Here is a 23,456-nt window from a genome sequence, read left to right as displayed (position 1 = left end):
CACTGCAGATAGCATCTGTCACTTTCTTCTGATTTATCACACTGAATCAAGATTCTTGCCCTCCTCCTCCCTAATCTGCATTCTCCATGATGGCAGAAACCTGATCTCATTCCTGTTTGCCTTACTATATAGAGGACACCTGGCTCATTTAGTCAGTCTCCTTGACTCCTTTGGTTCCCAGAAGGAATTCCAGGGCAGCAAGGTAAGCTGACCTCACACTAGGGGTTCTAAATCAGAACCCAAACATTCCTCGGGAGGCAGAGCATCTCACTGCTCCAATTGCTGGGCTGTTTAGAGAAGTATTTCTTTCTTATGTATGAAAAAGAACTGGTAGTGTTAGAACGATGAACAAGGTTCAGAGTTCTTCCACATTTTTATTTTGGTTTTTGTTGGAATGCCTGCTTCATGTCTGCTGGCTTAATGCAGATGATGTTCCTCCTGCTGAGAAGACAGCAGGCTCACCAGGTAGCTTCAGCAATGACCTTTCTTGTTTCAGGGGGACTAAAGACTGGTTTCCAGGGAAATAAAGAGAAGTTAGTTACATTTCACTGCTACAAGTTTTCTTTTCAAGGGAGTAGACAGTTACAAACAACTAAAACTCCTATGGAACAACCCAGAGATGCCCTTAAAATATTTCGAGGAACAGCTGGAACCTCAGGACCAGCAAGTAAGTCCTTGCATTGCTTATTGAGGTGATGCTCAGAGCTGGGTGTATGGTGTGTGTGTGGTGTGTGGTATGGTGTGGTGTCTGTGTGTGTGTAGTATATATGTATGCGTGTATGTAGTGTGTATATGTGGTGTATTGTGTGTGTAGTATGTGCAGTGTGTGTGTGTGTGTGTATGTGTGGTGTATGTGTGTGTGCCTGTGTGTGTGGTGTGGTGTGTGTATAAATATATGGTGTGTGTGTATGTGCAAGTATGGTGTATGTGTGTACACATGCGTGTATATGTGTGTGTGGTGTGTGTATATGGTGTATGTGTGTATGTGTATGTGGTATATGTGTGTATGGTATGTAAGTGTGTTGTGTGTGTGAATACCCCTTGAGTATTTGCTAGTAGTGATGTCCAGAGAAGTGCTAGAACTACTGTGCCATTTGTCTCCTGGGCTGTGGTTTTTAATTTAAGAACAAAAAGTATGGCTCTGGGTTTGGTCCTCCACTCTGGAAAAAAAATAACAAAAAACAGTCATCTTTGTAGATTTAAATTTGTGGGTTTTTTTTTGGTTTTTCAAGACAGGGTTTTTCTGTATTGTTTTGGAGACTGTCCTGGAACTTGCTCTGTAGACCAGGCTGGCCTCGACCTCACAGAGATCCACCTGCCTCTGCCTCCCGAGTGCTGGGATTAAAGGCGTGCGCCACCAACGCCAGGCTTGTGTTTATTATGAAAGTTTCATACATTTATACAATTATCTTGACCACACTCACTCCTCCCCTGTCTGTCGCTCCTCCTCTGTACAGTACTCTCATTACACTCCCTCCCGCAAGCTTCATGTCTTCCTATTATAATTTTATTTAATTTTTCCAACCCTCTGAGTTCAGTTAGTGCTCGTTGGTATCGGGAACCTAACATGGGCCACAATCATGAAGCGATTATCCATCCCTTAACAAACATCAACGTCCAATAAAATCCTCAGCTGGGCTGGGGCCTTGGAAGCCATTCTTCCTCTGATTGGAAGTTTTAACTAACTTGTGTGCAGATTAATCACAGCTGCTGTGAGCTTGTTTGTGCAACAGCCATGTCCAGAGGATAGCATTTCACAACATGCCTCTTGTCTTCTGCCTTTCCTCTCCCCAGAATTCTGTAAGCCTGTGTGTGTGTGTGTGTGTATGCATGTGTGTGTATGTGTATGAGTGCGTGTGCATGTGTGTGTTAATAACAGGCACCCCAAATAGAACTGAGTGCCTACAGGTATTATTCCTATCAGTTTGAACAGTCGTACATCTGTGTGTTAACCACTACTTACTGCATCAAGAAGCGTGTTTGACTTAGGTTGGGGACAGCACAAACATACGGATATAATGTAAAGTCAGGACTGGAGAGATGGGTCAGTGGTTAAGAGTGCAAGCTGCTCCTCAGAGGACCCAGGTTTGATCCCCAGCACCCACATGATGACTCATAACTGTCTGTAACATCAGTTCCAGGGCACCTCTTCTGGACTCCTTGGGCGCCAGACATGAATGTGGCATATCTATCTTGTGTCACTGTTGTACCAGTGGATAGATCATGGGAGATCAGTATTGTAGCACACAAGGTCCAGTGCTGGGTGTCTTTCCTCCCCCATCACTGTACATAGCCTCTTCCTGCACTTTGAAAGCTAGCCCGCAGGGTTCAGTTCAAAGTTAATAAGAAATCATTTGGCCAGACTTTGTGGTTCACACTTTAAGACCCAGCCTTCAGGAGGCACGGGCAGGTGGATCTCTCTTCAGTTCTTGGCTCTCTAGGGATAATTAGTGCCACTCTTTCTAAAAAACAGAAACAAAACCAAGCAATAATAACTATGACAAAAAATAAGAAATGATATATCTTAAAACAGTGGAACCTAGCCTGATGAAATTCCACTTCTATACAAGGGAAAGGCTCTGTCAATGTCATCTGTGTCCAAAGAAAGGCCATTACTGATGGCTTCAGTGGTCCCAGGTTTCTGTCTTTGTGATAAAGTACAATAGCTTTCAACTCTGTCTTTTCAAGCCCTTAGTCTTGGAGGGAGTTTCTCAGGTCCCATGACTGCAAAACTAAGGTGTTATGTTTTGGAATCCCACAGTCACGAAATAAAGCAGCGGATACAAATAAGATACCATGCTTTAGCAAACTATCTTATATATCTGCTAGATACTGGCTTCGATTTATTAACATTTATATTTTTAGCTATCTGGAAACCCTGTGTTTCCTTTGTCTATTACCAAGTTATCTCTCCGAATTATCTGTCTTAAACCAGTGTCTTCTCTTGGGTCCCCTTCAATGGCCTTCTAGCTAGACCAACTCTGAAGATCCTAGAATCCTGGACCAAAAAAGGTGAGTCGAGGGAATTGGAGTGCAGGTGGGTGTGATGTAGGGCTCTGGGGGGTGCCAGCATGTGTGATCACCAGTCTAGTCAGGACCTTGGTGCAAAGTAGATAAGTCACTCCCTTTGAATAGTCCTATGTGTGATGGTGCCACCTAGTGTTCACCAGGGATCTGCAGAGAGGCTATAGCCCACAAGCACAGGCTGAGTATGAACTCCAGATCCCTTTGGGTGATACAGAATATGCCACCAGCCCTCACAGCCCCAGTGCGGACATTCTGGAAGCTTCTTTGCTCTTGGAGCTTTCCCAAGACCACTTGCCGCAGAGTCCTCTTTAGATTTGCCTTGCTGTCCTTCCTACCTTAGAGGTTCCTTCTGGGCCTTTTCACACCGGTTAAATAACTGCCTGCCAGGAGCCGACCCCTTGTTTTGTATTTTTATAGTTATAAGTTTTAATTTTTGAGAATTCCATACATGAGCATTGTATTTACATCATTTCCATCTTCCTCCTCTCCAATTCCTCTAGTGCTCCCCTGTCACTCCCTATAAAATTCACTTCTTTTGAAATTATTATTGTTCACACACACACACACACAGAGGACTGAGTTCATTTAGTGCTTTTCATATGCACATTTGCCTAAGGCTGACCACTTGAGATTGGATAACCATTAAGGAGACTGGTCCCTGGAAAATTCGGATTCTGCCTATCTCCATAGCTGTTGATTGCGTGTAGCTGTACATCTATGGGCTGGGATTTGTGAAATGTCTCCAGTCCAGGTTGGTATGTCAACTGGTATTGTTTAGGCAGCCATATAGTTGAGACTTCATGGCTACAGCTTCCCTGTAATGTCTAGAAGACACTATTTCCCAGCAGCATCCTGGTTCTTTGTCTCTATTTTTCTGCCCCATATTCCAAGATATTCACTGAGTCTTATGTGTAGGTGTTGCATCGTATATGTACCAGTTGGGGTTGAACACCCGATAGTCACCTAACATTTGCATTATAAATAGTTTTGGGTCTCTGTAATAGTTTTCATCTACTGCAAAAAGAAGCATTCATAGGAGAGGGATGAGATCTACACTTAGACTCATCCACATTGTTTTATAATCTACCTGGGATTTGGTTGAATCAGGTATTTGGGGATTCAGACATGGAAAAGAGACAATGCAAGAAACAATGCTAATCTCAAAGATAGATCATTATGGAATCAAATATGAGTATCCATAGTCGGGGAACTCAGGTTATCTCAAATTCCATGTTCCAGTGTGATAACAGTCTCGTGAACTTTTTATATTCCTAGAACAAGGATGATCAAGACACTTTTTAAATACATTGAGGCTACAGGCCTCAGATGATGTCTGCTGGCAGCATTCTTTTCCTCGTGGTTGGTGGAAACTAGGGGTTTGCCTGTTTGTTCATTTCAAAGATATACCTAATGGTCAGAAAGATATCAAGTCATGCCAGAGAAGGACAATAATGGCTATTTTAGGGGTAGAGATGGTCCAACATAATCTGGCTGTGACTTTGTAACATTCCAACTTCTCCCCATCATAAAAGTTATCAACTGGCCTTTGTCATTGTGGCTACTTTTCAGGAATTCTTGTTCAGCTTGATGAAGGAAGATTTTTTTCGCTCACAAATGCCAAGCAGGAGGGTCACTTAATGGAATGTGGAAGGTGGATCAAGAGGAAGAGAGGGAATAAGGACATGTGGACAAAAAAGACTCTATTTTTATTTTCACAAGCAAAGCTTAGGCTAGAGAAGAGGCCTTTCAGTAGTAGTTTGAATAATTTCAGTTGGCTCAATGGCTGTTCCTAGTTTGTCTGATACTGGGCCCTGGAGTGATGAGAGCAACTGACCAGCAGTCTGCAAGCTAACTACTTGCAAAGGAAGTCATTTGAGGTGGGGGGTTGCTCACTGGCTTTGAGTCGGTCTGATTGCATGCGAAAAGTGATCTCTACCATCTTTAGGAGTTAACTGATTGGGTCTGGTAGTGTATGAAGGGTCAGAAAGGCCCTCAAATGTCCAAGTATCAAAATACAGAAAATAATACAATGAATACACCCATCAGTCCCAAATGCAGCACTAATCTTAAAGCATGGATACAACTACATCACTTGCTTGTTCTTAACTACCATCAGAGCACAAAGGTTGGGTTAGTATCTGGGCATGAGAAGGCTTGTGTTCTCATCTCAACTTTGACACCAACCTGTATTTTCAGTTAGTGCTAGTGGTTTGCTGAGCCACGAGCTTCAGCTCTCAGCTATAGGTCCAATAGCTAGAGGAAAGAAGTAGGTGCCCAATGTTCTCCTGGAACTCTTGGCTCTTGTTTATATGGACAGATGTATGACTTACACATAATGGGGGAAATGTGTTGAAACAATGATCAAATTTCTCAGCTTTGAGGTTGAAAGTGGGTAGAATGTTTCAGAACTGTGCTTATATGTTCTGGGGTTTGGACCTAGGGTCTCATACATGTTGGACCATGTATTCTACCACTAAGTTTTGTACTCAGCTCTATCGTTACTATTTTAAGATAGTATCAGTAACTCGGGGTATAGGCGAAGGAGGTACTATTCCCCACTTTCCTTCATCAGCCTGTGGAGTTGCCCTAGAATTTTAGGGACTCTGCCTCAGTTCACATCAGTATTTGTACTTTTGGTGCTGAACACATCCACGAGCATTCTAGTGGTAGCCCATTCAGTCAAGGGAGTTGATTTTATTAAAGGTATTTTATGATTGGTCCAGGAGAAAGAAAGGAGCTCAGAAGAGAGACATACCCAAGTCTGGGTAGAGATTCCTCGAGGGAGAGTTTTGACATTAGTCATACGTAGGGTTTTGGTAGCATTGGAAATTGCTGTCTTATCACTGTATGGTTTCTGAGGGAGACCTGACAAGATTACTGTTGAGAAGGTAAGAACCAAGGCCACAGGGATACAGGAAGGTAGGAAATCTTTACTGTAAACCAAGTTCTCCAGGGTCTAGGGAAGGAATGCGGGTCCTTCCAAAGGTCATATACATCCAGGCTGTAAGCCTAGGTCATTGCTATTTTAACAGGAAATATGTATACATAAAAGGAATGTTGATGCTTGGTTGACAGCTTTCATAAAAGCATAAATTGTACTGGAGTGCTTACTTCTCAGCTGGCCACGGCCTTTACTCAGACTACAGAGTGAGAGCACCCTTTCCCTTTCATGTCCCACAATTTTCCTGTTTTTCTATCCAGCCCCAATAGGGTTTCACTCACTAAGTTGTCCAAGCTGGTCTTGAACTTAATTCCATGATCCACTGCTGGCCTTGACTTGCAACCCTGTTGCCTCACCCTCCTGGCGTTATTGCCAAAATCTTGTTTGGAAACTGGTAACGATTATAACTTCTACAGAAGGTGATTCTTGGAAGATGGCTCTGTGGAGCAAGGTGCTTGCTGCCAAGTCTGACTCTCTGAGTTTGGTTCCCTGGACCCACATGGTGGAAGGAAAGAGTGGGCTCCCTGTAGTCGACCTCTGACTTCCACATGAATTGCGTGGAGTGCAAAAAGCCACACACATGCACACAAGGTAATAAGTGTATGAGACAAAAAGTTGCTTTGAAAGTATACAAGCAACGTCAATAGATGTGGAGACGGAAGAAGTGAGGAGACAGGTTCAAGGGAAAGGATCGATCTGAGACGAACTGCCCTGCAGGGTAAGAGGTGTATTAGGTGAATGTCTTAGTTACTGTCCTATTGCTGTGAGGACCAAAGTACAAGGACCAAAGTAACTTATGAGAACATTTAATTGTGGGTTTCCTTACACTTTTGGAGAATTAGTCCATTGTCCTCATGGCTTGGAGTGTGGCTGCAGGAAGGCTGGCATGGTGCTGGAGCTCACATCTAATCTACAAATTGCAGGCAGAGACAGGGAGGCCAGACCTTGTGGGGCTTTGGAAACCTCAAAATCCACCCCCCAGTAACATATCTACCCCAACATGTCCACACTTTCAAATCTGTCCTACATACTCCATCAGTTAGGGACCAAGCATTCAAATGGATGAGGCTATGGGGGACCGTTCACACTGAGACTACCACAGTGAGTTATTCGTGCCACACGGTGTGTGGTGCAGTTCTGAAGACTTCTGTTCCACCAGATAAAGCATAATTCTCCCTCTTAAAAGTTTCCATGGTATGATACTTGCATGTTATCAGGCTGCCTTAAATTCTTCGTGCAGCAGAGGGAATGAACAGAGACTAAAGGCTTACTGTTGATGTGCCAGCTGCCATGGCAAAGGGAGAGAAACTTCAGTGGGATACTACGGAGGTTCTTATTCTAAAAAATGCTTTAACTTTTTACCCAGAGTGTCAAAATAAGAATAGTGTTTACTTTAAAAAATTATTTTAGTATTTTTTTTCCTGAGGCAAAGTCTGGAACTCACTATGTAGACCAGGCTGACCTGGAACTCACAGTTATACCTGCCTCTGTCTCCCTAGTGCTAGAATTATAAAGACATCTACTACCACACCTGGTTGGGACTTATTATAATGATGGAAGGGAAGGCAGATGAAAGCCTGGTACCTTTACCTCCATTGTGTTTTTATCTTTTACTCTGGGTTAGATTCTTATACATGATAATCTCTAAGGGGCATCTGTCAATCTAACCTGCATCACCCACCTTCTTGGACCAGAGTCGAGAAAATTCTTGGAGGACCACCTCAACTGGGACTACTTAATTGCACATACCCCTGGCTCCAAATTTGCCTTGATTTAAACCTATTGCAGATATTACTACTCCAAAGATGAACTTGGGGGTCACTGGACCCCTTATTTATTCCACTTTCTAATGCATTGACTCTCTGCTTTCCATCATGACTCGTGTCTTTAATATGCATTTTAAATAGCATATTTAAGTGATCAAGACTTACTTGTTGGGGCTGCAGGAGAGGTGGGCTTCTGCAGTTGCAAAGCTACACCTGTTTCTCACCCCCTACTTGTACCAAACATCACATAAGAATTTCCTCAACTCAGCACCTCAAGCTCTTGCCTCTTGTTTCTCAACTCTGCTTTAGTCATTGTCTCTCCACAAGACGACTAAGGCCTCCTTTGCCCATGCTAATGGCCCGTTTTCAGTTATTATTATAACTAAACGATCAGTAGCCCATGATCTTCCCCCCACCCCCGACCTGCAGTGTTTCAAGGTGAACAGTTGAAGGCATACCGGAAGTATGGCAGGACTAGAGTGGACCCCATACACCTCATATCCCATGTGTGTAGTTAGTACTTTCTTTACACTCCTGTCATTTTCATAGGCTTGGTTGACTCTGCTGAGCTTTAAATGTCAGGGCATTGTTTAGTTATATTAGGAGTACTCCCTTCTCTGCTCCAGTGGAGCAACAGGAAGGGAAAAACAGTCAAGTGTGGCACAAAGGGTAGTCACCCCAAGTGGTTAGGCTTTACAGGTGTCTGTACATACTTTATCAATTGCTTTTCTAAAATCTGTACAAAAATCATTCTTTTTATTTTTAAATATCAGGAACATCACAGAATACTGATACACCTGAGACTACAGAGGCCGCTTCTGAGTTTGTGGCACTTTCTGCAGTTCCCAGGTCCAACTCGTGGAATGAAGGTATCTGGGTTCCATCATTAATTGCCCTGTAGTTTCCTTTTATTGCAACATCTTACCCCTTGATACCATAAGCCAGGATGAAACATGGTAGGTGCTGGGTTACTATCAAGGGTTAGTATATCTATGGGCAAGGAGTCAATTTATCTACAGATTACAGTTTGCTATGGGTCAGTAAATCTATAGGTGATAGGTGTTGTTATAGTGACATACATAGTTTAAGAATGAGGGCTTGGCCGGGCGGTGCTGGCACATGCCTTTAATCCCAGCATTCGGGAGGCAGAGGCAGGTGGATCTCTGTGAGTTCGAGACCGAGCCTGGTCTACCGAGGGAGTTCCAGGACAGGCTCCAAAACAATACAGAGAAACCCTGTCTCGAAAAAACAAAAACAAACAAACAAAAAGAAAAGAATGAGGGCTCGAATTGGAGGAGACCACAGGAAGAAAATCTTGGGTTTGGAGAAGTAGAATTGAAAACAAATTAAAATGATTGCATTATTAATGAATTAAAATGTGCTTGTGTGTCTGTGTGTATGGTGCCTGTGGATAGATGGACATCAGAGGACATCTTTCATGACTTGATTCTCTCCTCCACTCTGTAGGGGCATCAAACTCTGGTTTTTAGGTGTGGGGGCAGGTGCTTTTTTACCTGCTGAGCTATCACTTCAGCCTTATAATTGTTTCTGTACATATGGACTCTGCAGTTTTATGTTAACATTTTCTTTTGAGACAGAATCTCACTATGTAGCCTGAGCTGGCTGGGAACTCACAGAGATCCTCTTGACTTTCCCTGCTTAGGTCTGAGATTAAAGGCATGTGCTAGAATGCCTGGCAGTATTTTTTTTGGAAAAAATGATGTTTATTCAAGGAATAAGAAGAAGGAGGAAGAGGAGGTGCAGGAGAAGGAGGGAGAAATGTTCATTCCTTGGGTCTCTTCTCTTCTTTCTCCAGTTTCTTAGAATTCTAAGATTGAATCCTAGATAAGGCTAGGTAGCAAGACAGACCCTCAAGTGAGATCAGTAATAATGAGGGGGTATCTCCTCAATGGAGGTGTTATAGAGAGTATCAGTATCTTGAAGAGTCCTCGTCATACTCTTCTGTTGCTGTGATAAAGTACCATGGCCAAAATCAATTCATAGGGGGAAGAGTTTATTTTGGCTTAAGGCTTCAAAGCAGATTCTGTAATGTCAGGGGAGGCATAACAGTTGACATCCACAGGACAGGAAGCAGAGAGAGAGAGAGAGAGAGAGAGAGAGAGAGAGAGAGAGAGAGAGAGAGAGAGAGAGAGAGAGAGAGAGAGAGAGAGAGAGAGGAGAGAGAGAGAGGAGAGAGAGGGAAGAGAGGGGGGAGAGAGAGGAGAGGTGAGAGAGAGGAGAGAGAGGGGAGATAGGAGAGAGAGGGGGGAGAGAGGGGAGAGAGAGAGAAGAGGAAAGAAGAGAGAGAAGAGGAGAGGAGAGAGACAGAGAAGAGGAGAGAGAGATCACATCTATCACTGCAAAAGTGACACAGAGAGATAGCCTCAGAATTTGTTGAAAATTTATTTTTTCCTCAATATATGTTTTTATTTAAATTAGAAACATGAATACTTCACATGTCAATCCCAGCTCCCTCTCCCACCCCTCCTCCCTTGTCCTTCAAAAACCTGCCAAGTCCCCAAAATCTAAAACTGAAAATCAAAATTATCATCAACAACAACAAAACCGAACCAGACAAGACAAAAAAAATACCCAAAGAAAACAATCAAAAAGCACATTGACAAAAACACTGAGTAAGTATGTCTTGCATTGGCCAGCTTCTCCTGGGCATGGGGCCTGCTTTGGAGTGTGGGTGATATAGCACAGTGGCACTTCATTGGAGGGAACTGGTTTTCCCTTCCCTAACAGATATCGGTTGCAAATAAGTTCTTGGAGAGGTGTGGGACTTTGTGTCCACTTCCTCTTCTCATTTCCTGACTTGGATAGACCTTGTGCCTGCTGTCCCAGTATCTGTAAGTTCATATGTATATCAGCTCTATTGTCTCCAGGGGTCATGTGTCACATCTGGCTTTTACAATCTTTCTGCCTCCTCTCCTGCACAATCATCAGGGTCACTCAGCTATGATAACTGCAATACTACTTATATAATGGTGACCTGCTTGCAAGACATGTTGGTGTGATAGTGGCACTAATGTTATGGGACTAACCAACAACTTTTTGATTGGGTTTAAGTCCCATGTCATGAGATGGAGCCCATCCTGGACGCTGCTAAGGACCAGATACTTGATGGGTCGTTGGTCCTATCTGAAAACCTACTACTGTGAATCTGCTCAAGGAACAGAAACAAAATGACATACAGATCGGAGCATCACTTAGCCCTTATCAGACAATCATCTTACAATAGATGAGGAAGAATATGAAGACCCACAACTGAACGATGCACAGAGACTAAGAGAATTTGGAGCACTGAGCCCTAAATGGGATGCCTCTAATGCCAGTATTTTTCAAAATTAGGAATGCTGTTTGTAAAATTGTTTCCAATTTAGTGCTTGTTTCCTTTTTTGTAACAACCTTCTTTTCTTTCCATTTTTTAGCAATAATTCCACGTAGACCTGGTCTTGTTCAAGTAATTTCAGTTTCGAGTATAAGTTTTGTCATTGCCCTGTTTTGTGGACTAATGATCTCCTATATGATATAGTAAGTATATGCCATATGACCTATTACTAACTAGTAAGGGAGGAAATACACAAGGAAATTATTTAGTGTCAGAGGAGGACATTTCTTTTCTTTTCTTTTCAATTTTTAAATTTAAATTAGAAACAAGCTTGCTTCACATGTCAATCCCAGCTCCCTCTCCTCCTCCACCGCCTCCTATACCAGGCTTCTCCTGTCCCCCTCCCAATCAACACTCTGATCCCCAGTGAGGGTAAGGCCCTCCATGAGGGATCTCCAGAGTCTATCATTTTATCTAGGGCAGAGCCTAGGCTCTCTTGCAAGAGTCCAGATTGGGAGAGTATCCCTCATTGTGGAATGAGCACCCAAAGTCCATTTGTACGCCAGAGATAAATACTACCCAGGGCTTCATAGGTTGCCTAGGCCTCCCACATTCAGGGGGACTGGATCAGTTCCATACTGTCATCCAAGCCATCAGTCTAGGGTCCAAGAGCTCCCCCTTGTTCAGGTCGCTGTTTCTGTGGGTTAAACCAGCCTAGTCTTGATTCCTTTGCTCATCAGTCCTCCCTTTCTGTAACTGGATTCCAGGAGTTCAGTTCAGTGTTTAGCTGTGGGTGTCTGACTCGGCTTCCATCAGTCACTGGATGAAGGTTCCTTTTCCCAGACTCTTGGGCAGTGGGTTTGTATGTTGGCAATCCCTTGATTCATGTCTAAAATCCATAAATGAGTGAGTACATACCATGTTTCTTTTTTGTGACTGGGTTATCTCACTCAGGATAGTTTCTTTAGCACTATCAATTTGCCTGCAAATTTCAAGATTCCATTGTTTTTTTTTTTCTGCTGAATAGTACTCCATTGTGTAAATGAACCACATTTTTTCTATCTACTCTTCAGTTGAGGGGCATCTAGGTTGCTTCTAGGTTCTGGCTATTACAAATAATGCTGCTATGGATATAGTGGAAGAGACATCCTTGTTGTATGAATGTGAATCTTTTGAGCATATGCCTAAGAGTGGAATTGCTGGATCTTGTGGAAGACTGATTCCCATTTTCCTGAGGTATCTCCATACTGATCTCCAAAGTGGCTGTACAAGTTTACACTCCCACCAGCAGTGTTGTGTTCCCCTTTCTCCATGTCCTCTCCTGCATATCCTGGATCTTTTGTTTTTCCACATAAAGTTGAGAATCGTCCTTTCAAGGTTTGTGAAGAATTGTGGCGGTATTTTGATGGGGATTGCATTGATTCTGTAGATTGCTTTTGGCAACATTGCCATTTTTACTATGTTGATCCTACCTAACCAAGAGCATGGGCGATCTTTATATTTTCTGGTATCTTCTTTAATTTCTTTTTTTAAAGAGTAAAAGTTCTTGTCTTACGGGTGTTTCACCTGTTCGCTTAGAGTTACAACAATGTATTTCATGTTGTTTGTGGCTATTGTAAAGGGGGATGTTTCTCTGATTTCTTTCTCAGCACATTTACTGTCTAAGTATAATAGGGATACTGATTTTTTAAGTTAATCTTGTATCTTACCACTTTGCTGAAGGTTTTTATCAGCTGTAGGAGTTCCCGTGTAGATTTTTTTGGGTCACTTATGTAAACTATCATATTATCTGCAAATAGTGAAAGCTTCACTTCTTTCTTTCCAATTTGTATCCCTTTGATCTCCTTTTGGTGTCTTATTGCTCTAGCTAGAACTACAAGTACAATATTGAAGATATATGGAGAGAGTGGACAACCTTGTCTTGTTCCTGATTTTATAGAAATCACATTGAGCTTTTCTCCATTTAGTTTGATGTTGGATGTTGGCTTACTGTATATGCCATTATCATGTTTTCATATGTTCCTTTTATCCCTGATCTCTCCAAGATCTTCATTAAGAAGTGGTTTTGTATTTTGTCAAATTTCTTTCAGCACCTAATGAAACAATCATGTGGTTTTTCTTTTTGAGTTTGTTTATATGGTAGATTACAGTGACAAATTTTCATCTGTTGAACCATCTCTGCATCTCTGTGATGAACCCTACTTGATCATGGTGGATGATTTTTTTCTGATGAGTTGTTTGATACTGTTTGCCAGTATTTTCTTGAGTATTTTTGCTTCATTGTTCATGAAGCAGATTGGTCTGTAGTTTTGTTTCTTAGTTGTGTCTTTGTGTGGTTTGGGTACCAAGGTAATTGTTCCCTCATTAAAAGAGTTTGGCAATGTCCCTTCTGCTTCTATTGTGTTGAACACTTTGAGGTGTATTGATATTAGCCCTTCCTTGAATTTCTTGTAGAATTCTGCACTGAAACCACCTGACCATGGGCTTTTTTTAATTGTGAGACTTTTGATGACTGCTTCTGTTTAATTATGGGTTATAGGTCTTTTTAATTGCTTATATGTACTTGATTTAATTTTTTTAGGTGATGCCTATCCACAAAATTGTCCATTTCCTTTAAATTTTCCAACTTTTTGGAGTACAGATTTTCAAAGCATGACCTGATGATTCTAGGTGTTTCCCTCAGTGCCATTGTTGTATCCCTCTGTTCATTTCTGATTTTGCTAATTTGCATGTTCACTCTCTGCCTTTTGGTTACTTTCAATAAAGGTTTGTCTATCTTGTTGATGTTTTCAAAGAACCAACTCTTTGTTTCATTGATTCTTTGTATTGTTTTCTTTGTTTCTACTTCATTGATTTCAGTCCTCATTTTGATTATTTCCTTGTGAGAGTGGGCTGTTGAAGTTTCCCACTACAAGTGTGTGTGATTTGAGTTTTAGTAATGTTTCTTTTACAAATATGGGTGCGTTTGCATTTGTGGCATAAACGTTGAGGTTGGAGACTTCATCTTGATGGACTTTTCCTGTGACGAACATTACATGACCTTGATTTCTTTGATTAATTTTATTTTGAAGTGTAATTTGTTAGGTATTTGAATAGCTACACCAGCTTGCTTCTTAGGTCCATTTGATTGGAAAAATCTTTTCCCAACCCTTTACTCCGAGGTGAAGTCTGTCTTTGAAGTTGAGGTGTGCTTCTTGAATGTACCATAATGATGGATTCTGTCTTTGTATCCATTGTGTTATCCTGTTCCTTTTTATGACTGAATTAAGACCATTCACATGAAGAGAAATTAATGATCACTGATTGTTGATTCTTGTTAGTTTTGTAGTTGTTGTTGTTGGTTGTCACTGAAATATAAATTGTATACTTTGATGAAGGGTATGGGTGACTATTTATTGTGGGAAGGTACTTATAAGGGAAACCGGCATCCCAGGTTGGTCTCAGTGACTTCCAAGACCCGACTAGAACCCCGAAAAAGATTGTGAGGGTCCTGGTGCACAGCCCTTTATTTCCCATGTCCCTATGCACCTGTAGCCATGCCAAAAGCAGTCGTAGTCAGCAGCACAGGTACCTAAGATCTCCCCCTGCAGGAGGTGGTGTGTGTGTGTGTGTGTGTGTTTCCCTTTTTTGGGTTTTGGTAATGTGAGATTATCTGTTGCCAGATTTTCTATTTCCAGAAATCCCTCAGTTTTTGTTTTCTTTGTTGCCTCTATTTCAGTTTTCAAGTCCTGAACTGTTTGAATCATTTCCTTCTCCTGTTTGATTGTTTTTTTTTCTTGGCTTTCCTTAAGTGATTTCTTTATTCCATTTTTGTTTGTCTTTTCTTCCATTTTTTGTCTTTTCTTCCACTTCTTTTATGGGCTTTTTTTATTTCCTCTTTGAGTTCTTATTTCATCTTCATGAAGTTGTTTTTAAGGTCATTTTCTTCTGTTTTATTAGTGTTGGGATGTTCAAGTCTTGCTGGTGTAGAACCTTTAGACTCTGATGGTGTCATATTACTCTCTATGTTGTTGAATGCATTATTATGCTGTTGTCTTCCCATTTCTTCTTCCAGTGGGTGCAGTCGGGGTCTCTACTGGTGTATGTGGAAGCAAGGTTTCAATGGCTCTAGCTCTCGCTGTGGGCGGCTTCCCTAGGTCTCTTTCCTGGTGGATGATGCTGGATGATCATTTGGGGACCAGAAGGTCTTCGGGGGATTTAGTGGGTGGGAAGAACCTATGTACCCCAGCCAAGGGCCTCCAAGGGGTGGGAGGGGCAGGAGAAGGCCCAGTACTCACTTCTCCCAATAGGTGAGGGGCCAAGGCTCCATTGGTGTCAGCTGCTGGATTTTCAGGCCGCTAGCAGGTCTTTTACCTCATTCTTTCTGAATCACCATGTTTACTGCATTTAATGAATTATTTTGTGAGAATAGGTTTTTTGTCACCATCTTAAAGCCTGTTTCTAGGATTATCCCCCTAGTTTTCCTTTACCACTGCTCCTCAGAATACAATTAAGTTAATCATCCAAGTATTTTTTTATTACCCAAGACACATAGAGCTAGGCAGATAAGTATGCCAGGTGAAAGTAAAACACTGCCATCCATTTCTACTGCCATCCATTCAGACTGACAGTGGCAAGAGGGGGGACACTACTTCAACTATAAATTTTAAGGGAATGTTTAAAATTTCACTAATCAGGATTGTCTTAGGGCTTCTCTTGCTGTGAAGAGACACCAGGACCATGACAAATCTTATAAAGGAAAGTACTTAATGGGAGTTTACTTACAGTTCAGAGATTTAGTCCATTATTGTCATGGTGGGAAGCATGGCAGCTCACAGGCAGACAGGGTGCTGGAGAGGGAGCTGCACATTCAAAATCTGGATACTGTAGGCAGCAGTAAGAAAGAGTGACAATGGGCCTGCCTTGAGCTCTTGAAACCTGAAAGCCTACCCCAGTGACACACTTTTTCCTATGTACTCCAACAAGGCCACACCTCCTAATAGTGCTACTCTGTATGGGCTTTTTGTTTTTCATTCAATTCACCACATTCTACTCCCTGAAAACTCTTGAGTTGTCCCCTGTAGTTCAAATTACCTTTAGCACCACCGTCTTCCATGCTTTTACTAGTATGGTCCAATAAGCAATGCTTAAAGCATTCCAGTGCAATCCTAACCCAAAGTCCCCAAACCCACATTCCTTCAAACAAAAACATGGTGTGGCCTATCACAGCAATACCCCAATCCCTGATATCTGTCTTAGTTAGGGTTTCTATTGCTCAAAGCTCAAAACCTCCTTATCCCCCCACCCCCTGCCAGGCCCTGCACACTTTTTCAAACAAGGACACACCTCCTATTAGTGCAACTCCCTATGAGCCTATGGGGGCCATTTCTCATTGAAACCACAAGGATGAATGCTATTTTAATGCAGTATTATAAAATATCAATTCCAAAATAGCCCCAGTTTAAAAAATGACATCTTTCTGTATGAGTGAGTTGCTGATGTCCATAGCTGGAGGCCAGGGTCTACTTTGGGTGTCATTCCTCAGTGCCATCCATCTTGTTTTCTGACATCTCTGGGAACTAGAGCTCACCGATTAGGTTAGACGGGTGGCATAATGAGCTTCGTGCCTGCCCACTGTTGGGTTACAAGTGTGCATCATCACATCTGACTCTTTATGTAGATACTGGAGATTGAACTCAGGTCCTCACCCTTGCGTGACAAGCTGTTTGCTGACCAATCTGTGTCCTCAGCTCCAATTAAGTACAGGATCTGTGATGGGTGAAGCCAGGATATAGAGGCTCTGTAAGAGGAACTTGTCGCGTCTGCTGTGCCGCCTGTGTCCGAGAACGTGCGGAGGGTGTCGGGGATTGACAATACAGAGACTCGTTCAACGATATAAAGAAAACTTTAAGCAGGCCCCAGAAAGGTTCAAGAAAACTTCCTAAGAAAGGCTTCCACCAGAGAAGCTTCTGCTCTCTCCTCTACCCTGGCTGGTTCTGCTCTGACACCAAAAACTGATCTGGGCGTGTCAGAAGAGGCGATTAGTCTTTGGACAAAGTCGAGGTCAGGGCGGTTTCCGTGGGCAGGCCTTTTCCAGGACCTTATTGCCCCAGGCATTGTATTGTTCTTAGTAAACATGTTTTAGTAAACATTGTCTTACAGCTGCCTACTCCCAGGCTGAAGGGGAAGTGGGTCTCTGCTCAAGGTCTGGTGTCCCCACACTGTAAGAGGAACTATTAATAATATCCCACATATATTTAAAATCTGGATACTTTGTTCATTGTGGCTTTCTTGGCATTAATTTTATGTTGTATCATATTGCATCAATACTGGTTTCTGTTTTAAATTCCTTGAATTTTGTATCTAGTCTAAGTATGTCACTCACATTCAGTCCTGTTTAGTTATGTAGTTTGGAACTATCAGAGTATTTGTTGATACAAATCAGCTGGGCCAAATCAGAAATTTGAAGTCTCACATAAATGTGTATTTTGCTTCTGTTCTCCATCTACCTTCACAAATAAGCAATTCCTCTTGAGTCAAAAAAATTCTGTATCTTGACTGGAGTGATGACTCAGGGTTAAGAGCATTCCAGGCTCTTGCAGAGGACTGGAGTTTAGTTTCCAGCATCCAGGTTGGGTGGCTCATAATTGCTTGTAACTCCAGATCCAGTGATTCTGATGTTGTCTTCCCTGGTCTTCACAGACACCTGCTACCACCTCCCCTCTGTCTTATACACATACATATAAATAAAACATAAAACCCGAAGTATATAACCGGATGATTCACTGTTTAAAAAAATCTGCCCTCACATTCATCTCTCTAGTCGGCTGGTGAAAGCTGAGGAAAAACAGCAGCTTGCAATGTTGTATGAGAATCTAGAGATTCCACTTTTAGATGAAAAGGAGGCCTCTGAAGATGAAGGCCAGGATGAGTCTTCTGAACCACACCCAGAGAATGAGGAGCTGGGGAAGTTCATCGGCTCAGGTACTTTGTCCTGTCGGATCCAAGGCTGGGAATGGTGGCTGGGTTTCCCCCCACAAAAAATGTAGCTGGGATCAAGTAGAGTCTGAGCTAAGAAAGTTGAATGCTTATGTGGAAATGAACCATTCTCATTGAACCCCAGGGACCAGTGGGTGACTGTCCACAATTTCTTGATTTTTAATGTGGGCCAAATCTAAAAAGAAACCTTTATTTTGAATGTAATATTCACTTGAACATACCTATTATTGGTGCATTGATCCTGCACTCATAACATCTACAGGCTGACATGCCATTTGCCTCAGGCTGGGGTAGAAATGGGTTTCAGGTCCAAACAATGGAAGTCATTTTTCCCACTGGATGGACCCTATCAGAGACACAGGCTTGTGATAGGTGCCTTCATGTCTTTGTGAAGAGTGGATGACATAAATACTTCATAAGCTTGATTTTGTAAAAGCTTTCAGGTTCAACATGTAAAATTTGGTGTCTGGTCCAAATGCAACAACATCCTTCACTTCATTCTTAAACAATGGTAGATGTACCCATCCAGAAAGAGACAGAGACTAAGAGCAGAAGGGATGATTGATGCCTACTGAGGCTGACAGCCTTTGTAACTCACAGAAAATATTTTACAGTGTCTTTTTGTTACATTGGGTTATTATTGGGTATTTGAAAGGCTTGAACACAGAATGTAGTACTTTTAAAATTCAAATTTCAGCCGAGGGTGTGGTGGCTTACACCTGGAATCACAGCACTTGGGAGGTGGTAGTAGGATGGTGAAGTCAAGGCCAGCTTCGGATGCATTGTAAAATTTTGTTTCCAAAAAAACCCTAAACCAAAATGAAATTTAAAGACTCTCTTTATAAGTAACATTTTTTATTCTCTGAAAATGCCTTTCTTTTCCCATGATTCCCCCTCACCCATTTGTCTTCACTTCTATACTCAAATGACTCTAAACTCAACAATACAATTTCTATATTTCAGTTATTAGAACAAAAAGAAGGGAAAGCATTTTAAAGAAGAAGAAGGGAGAGCAAAACCTACTGAACGAAAATATGTCAGAGGATTACAATTATACTGAAAAAGCGGAGAGTCAAGATGAAATGGAGAAAGATGAAAAAGGGGGGTATCTGTGAAAACTGAAGGTATAACATATTTGGGACAATGTAGAGACCAAATTGCGTGGATAACAGATGACTAAGAACATGAACAGGATTTACTTCCAGAGAACCTTGTAGAAGAATATGCTAGAGAAAGAAATGTGAGAAATATATACCTGAAAATAAATTCATATCATACAGAGACTCTTGCTTCTTAGTTATGATAGTCCATGAATAATTATAACTTAGGTAGGATATAGAAAACAATTCAAGTTCACTAACAATGAAGACAAATTTTTTTTGTATTTTGGCTCCATGTCAGAAACAAAGCTTAGTCCTTTTGGGGGAGTCCTCATGACTGTGATAACAAAATATTTTCATTAAAAACTTACTAAGTGATATTACTATCAAATAAGTCATTTATCTCAATTTTACACAATAAGACATTGAAGATATCTTAATAAATATGCCATTAGATTTAGACATTGGCATCTCTGTTGGTTTTCAGTTCCAATGAGGGAACTAGTTCATGCTGAAGAATCAAATAATGAAAGAAAATATCACCAAATATCTTAGAGTTTAAGCACATTTATTAGTACATTGTCCATTTTAGTTAGTACATTTTAAGTACATTGCTAAGTACAACCCAACAGTTTTGTGTTGGTTCCCATTTGTTGCCATCCTGAGGACAATTGCTTTGAAAAACAATCTAGACATTCCTATAAATACCGACTTGCTACATGACCAAGCATATCTACTCCTATGTATATATCCATACAAAAATTTGCACATGTTTATGACAGCATTATATAGCCAAACATGAGAGCATATGCCAGCACTTGGGAGGTAGTAATAGTAAGACTATGAGTCTGAGGTCAGCCAGGGCTATAGAGTGAAATGTTTTCTCAGTAACTGGTAAGCAGATGAACAAACTGCAACTTATCTATATGACTGAATATTTCTCCAGCAATTAAAGGGGTGAAGTCTGGTGTATACCCCACATATGTGCGTTCATAATAAAAACATTGTACTCAGTGTAAGAAACCAGAGAGCTGCCGTGTGATTTTGTTTACATAAAACACCCATAAATGGCAAAGCCTATAGTTAATAGTGGATTTCTGGTAATAGGCAGCTGTAGAGGCTTCTGTTTGTAAGTTCCAGTCACTGTGGAGACTTGAAGACTTTCAGAAGTGGCAGCATGGTTTCTCACAGTTCCCAGTTCTGTAGGTAGTCTCTTTCCTGTGACTTTTGTTTCCTTTGCTCTATACAAATACAGTCCTTAAAGGGCAGCTGTTCTGTTGTCAAATTTTCTTGGACCCAGAATATGTCAATAGAAGATAATACCCAGCTGACAGTTGTTCCAGTAGAACAAACTATAGACCCTCTTCCTGTTTTTGTATTCCATGGCTCTATTTTTAAATAAAGCAAAAATTTCTAGGCAACTCCACCCTGCATCAGAACCTAGATCCCTGATTTTGTAGATAGTTCCATGTGCTCAGTTCATGAGTTTATCAGTCACACATTTTCCTGTGGGTTATCTTCCTCTAAAATGCATTAGGCAGTTAACTAGTATTTCCTCTCATGTTCACATGGAGCAGAGGTGGAGGATACCAATTTTTTTGGGGGAAGCAGAATATTACTTCCCAGAGTATCATAGTTTTGACTTCTCAAGGGCTGTTCTCCCTATGAGGCCCTCCTTGAAATGTAGTTCAGTCTCAAGAGAACTTTTGTACTTGGCCAAAAAAAACCAGCATCATGCATTGGAACTACACATTGATGCAACATTTGGGTTGAGCTGCCAACATGCTGTTGTCATTAACAGGGAAAGACTGTGTCAGTGCAGTATATGTAAGAAATCTTACAGTACAATCACTAGCCTCAGTGTTTAATCAAGAGTTCATACTTCAGAGAAGCCATATGAATATGGAGAATGCAACGAATCCTCTAGGCAAAGGCCTAGCTTTATTACCCACAAAGAAGTTCACATGGGAATAAGACCTCACCAATGTGACAAATATGAAAAATTACTTAGTAGGAAGTATGATCTCTTTAAGAGAAAATTCACATGGGTCAGAGTTCTTACAAGTGTGTGAATGTGGGAAATCCTTTGTATTAAACTTTTTATTATTTTTATTCTTTTCTCTCATATATTACACTCCACTACAAGTTTCTCCTCCCTCCTCTCCTCCTGGTCTTTCCACCAACCTCCTCTCACCCCTGAATCCATTATTTCTCCATTTCCCATCAGGAAAAGAGCAGACTTCCCAGGAATGTCAACCCAACATGGCATACCAAGTTACAATAAGTTTAGGAACATACTCTTATATCAAGACCGGACAAGGCAACTCGATATGAGGAAAAGAGTTCCCAAAGCAGCCAAAAGTGTCAAAGATACCCTCAGTCCGACTGTTAGGAGTCCCATAAAAGCACCAAACTAATAACCATAACATATTTGCAAAGGATCAAGGTCAGACCCATGCAGGTTTCCTGATTGTCACTTCACTCTGTGAGCCCCTATGAGCCTTGGTTAGTTGATTCTGTGGGCCATGTTCTTATGGTGCCCTTGACCTCTCTGGTTCCTTCTCTCTCTTTCATAGGATTCCCTGAGCTCCACCTAGTGTTTGGAAAAATGGTCACTTATTAAGCACCAGATCATTCATAGTAGAAAATGACCTTATGAATGTAACGGATGTAGGAAATCCTTCACATAGAAGTCTCATCTCTTCTTACATCAGAGAATTCACAATGGTGTAAGATCTCATGAGTGTGATAAATGTGGAAAATTATTTAGCAACAAATCTATTCTTATCAATGAAAGCATTCATACTGAAGATAGTCCTTATGAATGTAATGAATGTGGGAAGTCCTTGGAGAAGTCACACTGAAGAGAGGGCTTGTGAATGCAGTGAATGTAAGATATTTTTTAGTTACCACTCTAGTTTATTAAACATGAAAGAGTTCACACTGGAGGAAGGTCTTTATGTGAAGTGAGCCCTATAGAATGCTCTAGAATGACAATACCAACATTAAGAGGTTAACTCCATCCAAAGAAAATACAGAGAATAAATAATCCAAGACCAGCAAATCAAAAGAGGAGAATTACACACACACACACACACACACACACACACACACACACACACACAGAGAGAGAGAGAGAGAGAGAGAGAGCACTACCATCACCAACCCACCACTGCACCAACAACAAAATAAGAGGAATCAATGAACAATGCTTATTGACATTTTTCAGTGCCAATAGTCTCAATTTCCCAACAAAATGACACAGACTAATAGAATGGATGCAATTAGCAGGATCCATATTTCTGCTGCAAAAAACACACCGTACCATTAAAGATAGACATAACCTCAGGGTAAAAGGACAGAAAAAGATTTTCCAAGCAAATGGATGTAAGAAGAAGGCTCGCATAGCCATTTTAATATCTGACAAAATAGACTTCAAACCAAAACTAATCAGAAGAGATAGGGAAAGACACTATATACTCATCAAAGGAAAAATCTACCAAGAGGACATTGCAATTTTTTGTTTGTTTTGGTTTTGGTTTTCTAGATAGGGTTTCAGCTCTGGCTGGCCTATAAGTCACTTTGTAGACCAAGACGGCCTCAAATTCATAGTGATCTGCCTGCCTCTATGTGGGGATTGAAGACATGCACTGCCATTGTCCAACTGGCATTTCAATTCTTAATATTTATGTTACAAACATAAAGGCCTCCAAACTTCATCAAAGAAACATTACTATATCTGAAATCATACATTGACCTTCACACACTGCTGACAGTGGAAGACTTCAATACCACACTCTCACCAATATATAGGCCACTCAGATAAAAACTAAACAGACAAATGCTAAAGCTAACTGACTATAAACAAAATGTGCTTAACAGATATTTTCAGAACATTTCACATCCAGACAAAAGAATATATCTTCTTCTCTGCACTTGATGGAATGTTTTCCAAAATTGGCTACATACTCAGATATAAAGCAAAAGATTCAAGAAAAGTGAAATAGCACCCTGAATCCTACCTGACCACCACAGACTGAAGCTGGAACAATAGAAACAACAGAAAGCTTTCAAACTCATGGAAACTGAACAACTCTTTACTGAATGAAAAATGACTCCATAAAGAAATTAAGAAATAAATTAAAGACCATCTAGAATTGAATGAAAACCAATGTCAAACATACCAAAACACATGGAAAAAATGAAAGTGATTCTAAGAGGCAAAACATAGCACAATAAAGTACCTACACAATAAGTACCTACACAGCAAAAAGAATCAGAGCTAATTTCATACTAGTAACTTAACAGCA

At 41.1% G+C, this 23,456-nt stretch overlaps 1 protein-coding gene across 3 annotated transcripts; it reads left to right on the top strand.

The window, feature by feature from the left end:
- CUNH19orf18 (chromosome unknown C19orf18 homolog) lies at positions 1–20,174 on the top strand. 3 transcript variants are annotated; one of them, XM_021223912.2, is made up of 7 exons: positions 1–202; positions 572–667; positions 2,971–3,012; positions 8,508–8,603; positions 11,169–11,271; positions 17,871–18,031; positions 19,010–20,174. In XM_021223912.2, exons 2-7 carry the CDS (start codon positions 604–606, stop codon positions 19,159–19,161), a joined length of 618 nt encoding a protein of 205 aa, XP_021079571.1. In that variant the 5' UTR covers positions 1–202; positions 572–603; the 3' UTR covers positions 19,162–20,174. The 3 variants fall into 3 exon arrangements, with proteins under 3 accessions (XP_021079571.1, XP_040590194.1, XP_021079570.1); XM_040734260.1 differs by lacking the exon at positions 1–202 and adding an exon at positions 228–465; XM_021223911.2 differs by lacking the exon at positions 1–202 and having other exon boundaries at positions 353–667.
- The last annotated feature ends 3,282 nt before the right edge of the window (positions 20,175–23,456 follow it).

This window comes from Mesocricetus auratus, unplaced genomic scaffold (genome assembly GCF_017639785.1).
Source record: "Mesocricetus auratus isolate SY011 unplaced genomic scaffold, BCM_Maur_2.0 Super-Scaffold_100038, whole genome shotgun sequence".
Lineage (NCBI taxonomy): Eukaryota > Metazoa > Chordata > Mammalia > Rodentia > Cricetidae > Mesocricetus > Mesocricetus auratus.
The sequence above is the reverse complement of the archived record's forward strand: the minus strand, read 5'-3'. Positions and strand labels throughout refer to the sequence as shown.

Excerpts from the sequence above, each read along its gene's own strand:
- CUNH19orf18 (XM_021223911.2), top strand. The coding sequence starts at position 406 with ATGTCTGCTGGCTTAATGCAGATGATGTTCCTCCTGCTGAGAAGACAG. Across the intron at positions 11,272-17,870 it reads ATGATCTCCTATATGATATA|TCGGCTGGTGAAAGCTGAGG; the intron begins GTAAGTATATGC and ends TCATCTCTCTAG. Across the intron at positions 18,032-19,009 it reads GGGGAAGTTCATCGGCTCAG|TTATTAGAACAAAAAGAAGG; the intron begins GTACTTTGTCCT and ends TCTATATTTCAG.